This window comes from Lycium ferocissimum, chromosome 5 (assembly GCF_029784015.1).
Source record: "Lycium ferocissimum isolate CSIRO_LF1 chromosome 5, AGI_CSIRO_Lferr_CH_V1, whole genome shotgun sequence".
NCBI lineage: Eukaryota > Viridiplantae > Streptophyta > Magnoliopsida > Solanales > Solanaceae > Lycium > Lycium ferocissimum.
In genome coordinates, this window is record NC_081346.1 from 64,637,699 (window position 1) to 64,647,933 (window position 10,235).

The following is a 10,235-nucleotide window of genomic DNA, read 5'->3' on the forward strand; positions in this document are numbered from 1 at the left end:
GAAGTTAATTAAAGGAAGAAATGGCCATGGAAATTCAACCAAACTAACCAATCGGTCCATATATTTAAAACTACCAGCCCATTTCTCAATTACCCGACCAGGCCAACACCTCTCAACACCGACCCGGCCCATTTTTAAAACCTAAATCCCTATCTCTCTCTCTTTGCCTCAGCCGTTTCCCTCTCTCTCTCCCTTCACGCTCAACTCCTCTCTCCTTCATCCATTTTAGGCAAAAGTTTAGTCCTTTTTTTTTGTTCCAGATTTGTGCCTCCCCATTTCCGTATAACAAGTCTCCTTATCTGCTTCTCTGTCGATTGACAGAGAAGAGCATTCCTTTTTCCGCTTTCAAATGAGTTAAAACCCCTCAAAGACCAGGGAAAATTCGAACCACTTGGAGTAAAGGCTGAATCAACCACGTGAAGGCCTCCAACGTTCGGATTTGAAAGGCATTCAATTTCAAATCCCGCCTAAAAATGAGTGATAAACCCTAGTGTCATCTACTATAAATATGGACATAGTCTTCAGCCGAAAAGGACGGATTGGGGAATTTTTGGGGGGACATGAACATTTTCTCTTACTAAGTCTTGAGTTTTCCTTTTCTTTTTAATCTGGTCTTGAACATTTTTTATCAGAATCCTTAGCATATTTTTACAATTTCTCATTTTTACCACTCTAAACTCTAAGATCGTCTAAACGTTCCATTCTGTCTGGGTGAACTTTAACCGCGACAGCGGTTTCAGAGCTTATCTGTGTCGAATCCTAACCTGTTCCTAACGAGAGTAGATTCAACAACTTCGACGCCTCACTTCACTGCACACAACAAAGGTAAACTTCGATACGCCTGTTACTTGTCGTCTTTAATTTCTGCTTAGTTAGAAATTTTAGCTTGTTCTGCTGTATCTTTAGTAGTATGTAATTCTTTGTCGTCATCTTTTGTTTGCTTGATGTTTGGGAGTTGTTAGGATAGGATGTGGACTGCTAAAATGAGTTTGAAAAGACATATACTGCAGCTTGAATGTTTGGACTGAATTTCCAGGACTTAGAACTTATTTTTAAAGTCGAATATACATAGGATATACAATAGATTATCAAAGTAGGAAGAAGATATACATTCGATATACATCAGATATACATCTCATTGGTGTATATATCTTCTGTATATCGCTGATATGGCTAAAACAATGTCGTAACCCATCAGTCTAGTTTCTAAGCGAGTAAAATGAGATTTGCGGAGTTGGGGTACGAGAGTGATTTCGAATTCGAATAGATAGTAATCGTTTTCATGTACTTTGACCAAGTTTAGTTTGTTTGTTTGTGCATGTTTTCGTAACTCCTTCTATATCCACCTTACTACATGAACTTAGCTTTGTGTTTAGTTGTTACCGTATTAAATGTGGAAATCGCTTTAGGTTGACTCAGTTATCACAAACTCTCAACAAGTATTTATTCTCTTGGCTGGGTCGATCCTCTGTTTCAGTACTTATTTAAAGAAAGGTTGCTGTCCGCGTTTGCTTTACTATTACACTACGCTGTTTCTTATTTTCTTTGTTTGCATGAACAACCAAATTTGCGTTGGTATGCGTACTGCCCGATTTTTCCTTTTCGCGTATTATGTGTTTCTATCCCTTGAATCAGCTCGTTTTCATACTTTCAATCAGTTTGGTATGTGGTTGAGTCCTGTTTGATAGATCTGCCATCAATAGATGACATTAAGTCTAAATGTTTTTCCTTGTTTTTGTCGTTAAGTCTTGGCCTACCAAAGTAAGTTATCCCGGCCTTTCTGTGTTGTTCCTATTATCTTTTAAACTACCACAGGGTTATGATTCGAGTCGATAGTTACTGCTGTACTGCTTATCTGCTAAGTTGTTATGTTGAATGTTAGGAAGCATAATCATACTCATAGAATTCTCTAGGCTTAACCGTCGGCTGTAGCATTGTTTTGAACTAAAGTTTGGTTAATTTTGAGGCCAAATACTGTCACTCTTTGAACGCGTGCTGAAATTATCTTCCACTATAATTGGTTATTGGTTCGAAGTTTTACATTTCTTGACTGTGAATTTGGTTATTCGAGGTTGCATTGTTGGCTGTTCGTTATTATGGTTTGATGCTAATAATCGTTGCTTTTTCTAAAGATTGGACTACATGCGCTTGAAAGCTCCATAATATGTCTGTTACCTTTTCTTTTCTTTTGACTATGTATAAGTATGTAAAGGTTTAGTATATTTTTATAAATGTGCACACAAGAGGCATACTTACATAGACACAATATACGCGTAATCCATTGGTTGTTTCCAACTTACATTATACATTGCTTAGCTTTATTCACTGATTACGTACTAATCCTTTTCCTTTATTTTTTGCATGACATCTCGCATACGGGTCCAAGCGACTCGTCGTCTTCTCCCATATTCGGTGTTGGGCCAAGGCCCAACGAAACACCACTCCTTCCTCTGTCCAGATCTGTCCGCAGCAACATGAAAAGAAAAGTTGGGCCAAAGCCCAACAACCAACAGTGAACGGACAACAGCAGCCCTAATAAATGGGCCAAATCCACTTACCCTTTTTACTCTCTTCTTTATTTTTATTGTTATGTGTTTTTATTTGTTTTGTATGACTAACATTTTATCTTTTTAGTAATTTAGATAAATTCTAGACATCAAGGATTTTAGTTTAGTAAACGGGTAGGAAGAACTAACAATTAATACCATAAGTTTCATTTTCTCCCGTTATATTATAGTTATTTATGGTATCTTAATATTTATTTTCAAGATAATTGATCTTTAAATAGTATATTTTGAGTTAAAGGAGTTATGTCCTATTTATTACTATCTTAATTTCAAAACATCACCAAAATATGCAAGTATAAATTCAAGTATATTTTATAGATAACTTTTCAAAGTTTGAATCAATCATGTAGACTTTTAGCTAAGCATAGTTAATAAAAAATAAAAAGGGAAAAGAAAACTCATTTCTTTTTTGAATCCTATTTATACATCTAGATTTTCTACATTGCTATAATATGGTTTATCCAAAGTTCAAAACTACTAAAATCTCATCTCAAAAACTATTACTTATATGCAAATTATCATACTTTCTACAAGTTTTATTTTAAATTACATTATTACATCCTACTTTAAACTTTAGCAATATTTATAAGTTATTTTTAAAATGTCATACTTACACTTAGCCTAATTAATTATAAGTCCGGTCGGATTAACCATTGTTAATGGAACTTAGAGGATGCCTAATACCTTCCCTCTAGGTTAGTTGAACCCGTACCCAGAATTTTAAGTTTCGCAGACTTTTAAAATCAACTTTAGATAATTACTTTAATTAACCTTAGGTGCCCTAATTCACCATAAATAATTAGGTGGCGACTCCTTAACTTTAAATAACCCCGGAATTACCGGGATGTTGTAAACTATTTTGACCCTGTTTAAAATAGGGTATGACACCACCCACTCAGGTGTTTCTCATGGGTCTGTCGAGCCAGCGGTGTCTTCCCATATGACCACTGAGCCACAGGTAAGCTCTTTATTAAAATTTCTTTTATTCAACATAAGGTCAATATTTAATATATATATATATATATATTTGATTATTTAAAGTACTTATTTTAAATATGTATGTTACTTATTATTTCGTTATTTTGATATTTTAGGATTCGGCGCCAGTGGGTCCACAGGAGCGACCCATTCAGGAGCATTCTCGTCAGCCTGCCGAGGCAGAGGTGTCTTCTCATGAGACTACCGAGGCGCGTAAGTTTTTTATTTAAAACTACTTTTATTCAATATAAGGTAAATATTTATTTAATTTTTATAACTTTTACTTGGACTTCGAATAAAGATCTCGTCCGGAGAGACTACCTCATATTCACCACCACACCCATCCGAGGAGCCTACGGACCCATCTCAGAGCCTACTCGGGCGCCCGTTGACACACAGGTTTGATTAAATAAATAACGTTAATGTATTCAATATAAATAAGAAATGGTACTAATATTTATATACTTTTCAATTTCATCCTTCGGCGCCTGCGGTGGCGACTCCCGACGAGGAAGAGGTCGAGTTTCCGAGACCTATCTCGGCCGAGGTTACGAGCGTGCCGGTGGGAACAACAGATCCCAAGAAGAAGCACGTTCTAGTCAAGGGCGCACGGGCCAGGGGAAGAGGAGATGATCATGACTTGGAGCGCCCGGTTATTAAGAGGAAGAAGGACGATGGAGACGATGGCGAGGGCGGTGGGGATGGCATGAGCCTTAGGCCTAGGGATAGTATCCGGCATACTACATGTGGAACCCATCCTCGATAGTGTATATACATTAGTGTTATACAATTTATCGTAAATATTATATATTTTTTGCATATTTATACATATTATCTTAGTTTTTATTATTGTTTATAGTTTCACATCCTAAATTGATAAAAAAAAAAAAAGGTGACACGTTCGAAATAAAGTTAAGCATTAATTTAAAAATAAGACGAAACCCTAAAAGATAAATAACGTAAAGTTAATGACTACAAGTCTTCAAACAAAAAAGGACTTCGAGCACTTTTTAACCACTAAAACGACAATCCAAAGTATTGCGTATTCTTTATGTATTGAGCCTATCTTATTAATTGTACAAATATAAGTAGGATTCTATATAAAATATTGAAGTTCCGGAGTCTCAAAGCATGATTAATATACGGCTAAACTACGTAAAAAGGAGTGAAAATGTAAGTTGAAAAATGGCGGACTACTATAGCGCAGTAAAATAATGCGCTATAGATAAAACCCAACTATCTATAGCGCATTATTTTACTGCGCTAAAGGTGCTTCAAGCTAACTACTATAGCGCAGTAAAATACTGCGCTAAAGCACTTAACGGTACCGTTACGGTTAAGTGCTTTAGCGCAGTATTTTACTGCGCTAAATGTACTTTTATAACAGTTTTTTTTGTTAAGGTATTTTGGTTCAAATAATTTTTTTTGAAGGCATTTTTGTTCCGGACTCGATTTTCCCAGTAGACAGCTCTCAGACAAATTCTTGGACTTGTTACAAACATAACACGTGTTCTCATGGGGCACATTCATTGGATTTGATTTAACACTTATAAAGGAATGGACACAAACAATTCCACAAACCACAAGATACTTCCTGTGTAGTCTCAATCTCTTTGAATTCGACTCCAGTAGAATAATATATACATCAATAAAATTAGGGGTGGCGTTCGGTTTTTCGGTTCGGTTTTATCAAACTTCAGTTTGGCTACTTCGGGTTCGATTTTTTGAAGGTGGACACCAAACACCGAACCAAACTAGTTCGGTTCGGTTCTTTCGGTTTCGATTTTTTAAAGTTTGGTTCGGTTCGGTTTCGGTTTTTTCAATTCGGTTTTTTTAATATAATATTAGAAGCGATTCCATTGATACTAATTCATATTCTCAAAAGCAATAAAACATAAAACTGATAAATTGAAATTAAAATCAAACAAACAGGATACACAAGAACAGAAAACTATAATCATGACATAGGATTACTAGGTGTTATATGCATACCGTAAAAATAATTAAGAAAACACATAAAGGACATACATTAATCCTTAAGAGACATCCTAGTTACCTTTCTTTATTAAGAATATTTGATTTTTTCAATTGAAGTGGAAAATTAGGGATACAAATGCAAAAGAGGACTTATTACAATTGGGTTTTTTTTTTTTTGCTTTAAACTTAATGAGCTTGGACTATTTTAATTTTTTTAGATAATGTATTAAATTTCGGTGCCCGTTCGATTTTTTGGTTCGGTTTTATCAAACTTCGGTTCGGCTATTTCGGTTTCAATTTTTTGACGATGGACACCAAACACCGAACCGAACCAAACTAGTTCGGTTCGGTTCGATTTGTTGAAGTTTCGGTTCGGTTTAATTTGATTTTTCAATTTTCGGTATTTATGCCCAGCCCTAAATAAAACCATAAACTACAATTAGACAGGATATTAGGAACTTTAGAAAGTATAAAATCATATTTTCTTCAACAAAAAAGAAAAGGATTTGAAGTCCAAAAAGAAGTCTTCAAAGCACAAAAGTTGTAAGCTATAGTTCCTAAACAGAACGTCTTTACATTACATTATAAAAGTAAGTGCACAAGGTCTATAGTCCTTTACAAGGAAAGTAAGAGAAAAACACTAATTAACTACAATTACATATACTAATAATTATAATAATCTGTAAAGTCCAACCAACTAGTGGTTTATATATTTAGCTAATTACTAGTAATCGTCCTCCTTTAATATTGAGGTAGATAACTGCTTCTCTATATATATTTAACTTCCTGCCACAAGAAAAAAGAAGATAAATTAGAAAAAATTAGAAAAACATATACAAAATTAAAAGAAAATGAAGTTCTGTTAGTATGTTTCTCCCAGCATAATAAAAAATTGTGTATGGGAATTATGATAAGATTAAAACCAACAAGCAAATGCCTATAGGAATTTGAAACTTGGAATTTGCGGTAGCATTGATAAGAAAAAAAAAAAGTAAAAAGACCAAAGGAACTCTTATCAAGAATAAGAGAATATAACCAAGTCCTTTGTATACCTTGAGTATATGTAACATCCATGCTATTTGGTGGTCAGCTCTTAGTAGTAAAGAGACCCTGCAAAATGAAAAACCATGTCTTGTTGATAAGAATGAGATTTCATCAATACTCATATAAGAACATTCGGCATACGTCACGAGTTCGAACTCTATCGTAGACAAAAGTTATATTTTAAGTGGATCGAACTCTATCGTAGACAAAAGTTATATTTTAAGTGGATAATGGCAGAGAGATGGGCCTATTATCCACTGAGTTTCAAACCGTGCGTCAGCTGGCCCTCGGGAATTTCTTGGTTAAAAAAAAAAAAAAAAAAAAAAAAAAAACCCAAAGCTACATACCTTGCCACCAGTTCCCTCGAGACGCACTTCCGGAATCATCTTCTCCATTATCTTTGTTGAACTGCACGCAAACGAAATTGAAGAAGAAAAAATTTGAAACATCAGAATAAGCAAGCAATAGCCTTTAAAACAAATATTGCTATCCAGATGATGGTTCTAGCCTTGCCTAATTGACTATACCTTTTCTCTTTTTTCATAGATAACTCTAATTAAAATAAGCTTAACAATGAATTTTTAAAGTGCCCTCATACTGGTAGGGAGTAAAAACAGATCATCTATTTCCTCAATGACAGCTTCAGCACCTAAAATCGAGGCTTCCTCCACGTTCTTGAATATTAATCCTATCGATATAACTCTCAAACACATTCAATTGAACCCACTCTTTTGATTTGAACGTGTTTGCGCATGTATATGAAATTAAATATAGTGAATATATAGTAAATGTACAATGTACATAATCGAACATAACCACTATGAAGTATGACCCCACTGATTCTAACTCCAAATTTGCCTCTAAGATACTTTTATCATGTGATATAACACAATACAGACACTTATTGTTCTAAAACTACATCATCTTGCAAGGATCAAAAGATCATTAAAAAAGGAACCTTCTGCCCTTTTTAGTGTTTAGGAGCATTAGTAAACACAGAAGCATTGCACTAATAGATCAAATTACGGCACCATTGTTTTCTTTGACTACATGTGAATATGTACTCACAGTTGTGTATGTAGAGTTCTGGTTATTTTGGGGAAATGAATAGACATCTTGACCCCCGTAGTATATCGATGAGCTAAGATGGCATGGCTGTACTTTCTCATTCTGATAAAACGAACTAGGCTGCTTGTTTTGTGCGGCCTGGCTGGAAGCTTCATTGTTAGGAGTACTTCCTGCAAAAAGAGTTTGAAACTTATGAATCTGGATGCAATTTCAGAGAGAAAAATATAAAAGCCCTTAGATAAACTAAGAATTGATATTTCGGAAATCCTTGTATCCTTCCAGACAGTAATGGAACTTTGCCAAACAATTTCAGGGAATTCAATTAGGAATAACAATTGATCTCTCTCAGTTCTCTTATGAAGTCAACATAATACAAATCAAATACACAAGAACTAGCTCGGATTTTATGGAAAGCGCCACCTTTAGAGGGAAATTCAGCTTTGAAAACAAAGCTAGCAAAATAAGAGACCTTTGAAAGACGGTAAATAATTATCCGCGCCCACTTTTACATCAAACCAACAAATGCAAGATAGGTGTCATTCATGTACGCATTTATTACTTAATCATGGTTGTTATATGTATTCTCACTTTAATTTGTATCTGCTAAGGTTAAATTTTCCACTATAGGTGTGGATAAGTATTTACCGATGAACCACCTCATTCTTATGTATCTTTGTTCACTTGAAGAGAAAAAGAATTTAGTGTTTAGTAAAATTGTCACAATAATCCCACTCTTCCTGCAATGTCAGTTTATTTAACTCGAGATATGGTAATATTTTCACTGCGTGGCAGGGTGAAAAACCAAACTGAAGCTGTAACAATTCATCAGCTATAGAGCGCTTATAATCTCACAAACCCTGGATATGACATGTAAAAATAAGCTATATGTGCGTATACACGTTCATGGTATCACATAAATCAGATGCACATAACAGGATTTTGAACGTGATAATCTTAGAGAAAAGTAAGAAGAATATTAAGCCTTAACCCCAAAGCTATAACATCACTAACCTTTAGCATTTCTTGCATGAATCACAGAATCTTGCTTCGCTTGCTCGGAATTCACTGATCCATGCCCCTTAACAAGAAAGGAATTAAGGTATATGAGAACATAGCCAAATATGAGATCCAAAATACTTGGAAAGAACATTCCCATCCAAATTCTAGCATCTCCTTTAAGTTTGGCATTATCTTTGTCAAAAGGCATCACTAAATTAAAGTACACCAATAGAATATAGCAACTTCTGCTTTTTCATATTCTATTCTTGTCTAAAAGATTCTGTCTATCATAGAAAAAATTTCTCAAATTGAGTAAGCTCTTCATTTCCCTCTACAACTTTAACCAATTAGGTCACTTTAACATAAAAATCCAAAATTCTGCAAGGGAATCGGGGCTACAATATCCTCAAAGCCCCACTCTTTTCTTTTCTTCCTATTAATTTTTCTTTTCAATTTTCACCAAATCTATTTTGTTATCAAACAACAACATATCAAGAAAAATACAAACTTGGAAACAGATAAACAAAGAATAGGGTCGTAACACAATAATAAATACAAGAAAAAAATCTTTTTTTCTTCTTAAACAACAAACAAATGTTAATCATTTACATGTATACCAAATCTGTGGATAACAAAAACAGAGCAAAATAAATAAAAAAATGCATAAAACCCCACAACACAAAATACAATCATTCCTTACAAATGAACAAAACCCCACAACATGAAATGCAATCATTCATTACAAAATTCATTGAAAACCCAAAATTTGTCAAGAAAAAAAATCAAACCTTGCATAAAAAGAAAAACAGAGCAAAATGGAAAAAATGAACAAAACCCGACAACATAAAATACAATCATTCATTACAAAATTTATCACAAACCCAAATTTGGTCAAGAAAAAATTCATCATATAACCAAAAAAAAAACATACCTGAGAAGGAGGAGGGAAAATAGAACCAAAAATTCCAGAAGATGAAGAATTAGAAGTTTCCTTAGAACCAAAAAGATCAGAAGTAAATGAAGAACTTGTTGGTTTTTTTGTTCCTTCCATTATTTTTATTTTTTTTCCTTCAAGAAAATTATTTGTTGAAATTTGACAAGATTCAACTAAGTTTATATAGGAAAACCACCGTCAAAAAAAAGGATCAAGATAAAACGTAAAGGCCCACAGCTTTTTATTTCTTCCCCAGAAAACAGAGGAAAAAGGAAAGAATAAAGTTGGAAAAATACAAAAAGAAAGACACGTGAAAAGATGGGCGACGCAATTTTAATTAATTGTATGTGAAGAAAAAAAAAAAAAAAAAGGGCCCAGAAAACTGCCTTAGCCTTTTTGTAACTGTCGCCATTGAACAATTTTTTTTTTTTTTTGGTTTTTATATAAAATCCTCTGTTCTAATTTAAGTGTCTTAATTTAATTATGTACGAAATTTAAAAATTGAAGAAAGACTTTTAAATTTTGTAGTTTTAATTTAGAGATGTGGATATTGTACTCAAATGGCCTTAAAATCATATGATTATAATATTTTATTGTTAACTTACTAAATATAAACAAAGAATAAAAGTAAGACGCTTAGAATGAAATGAGGTAGGGGTAAATACTTA

The 10,235-nt window shown here is 33.9% G+C and overlaps 1 protein-coding gene and 1 long non-coding RNA gene across 2 annotated transcripts; one reads left to right on the forward strand and one right to left on the reverse strand.

Moving 5' to 3' along the window:
* Positions 1-5,990: 5,990 nt before the first annotated feature.
* LOC132057075 (uncharacterized) lies at positions 5,991-9,763 on the reverse strand. The gene is made up of 6 exons (XM_059449512.1): positions 9,565-9,763; positions 8,646-8,712; positions 7,635-7,804; positions 6,914-6,974; positions 6,575-6,632; positions 5,991-6,308 (listed from the first exon to the last, which is right to left on the reverse strand). The coding sequence occupies exons 1-5, from the start codon at positions 9,682-9,684 to the stop codon at positions 6,616-6,618; spliced, it is 435 nt and encodes a 144-aa protein (XP_059305495.1). The 5' UTR covers positions 9,685-9,763; the 3' UTR covers positions 5,991-6,308; positions 6,575-6,615.
* Positions 6,607-6,944, forward strand: LOC132057076 (uncharacterized). The gene is made up of 2 exons (XR_009415065.1): positions 6,607-6,750; positions 6,791-6,944. It is a non-coding gene; the product is annotated as an uncharacterized LOC132057076 (long non-coding RNA).
* Positions 9,764-10,235: the final 472 nt, after the last annotated feature.

Coding starts and splice junctions, on each gene's coding strand:
- LOC132057075 (XM_059449512.1), bottom strand. CDS start 9,684: ATGGAAGGAACAAAAAAACCAACAAGTTCTTCATTTACTTCTGATCTT. Junction 7,805..8,645: donor TCATGCAAGAAATGCTAAAG/GTTAGTGATGTT, acceptor CTCTTTTTGCAG/GAAGTACTCCTAACAATGAA. Junction 6,975..7,634: donor AGAACTCTACATACACAACT/GTGAGTACATAT, acceptor GTTTGCGTGCAG/TTCAACAAAGATAATGGAGA.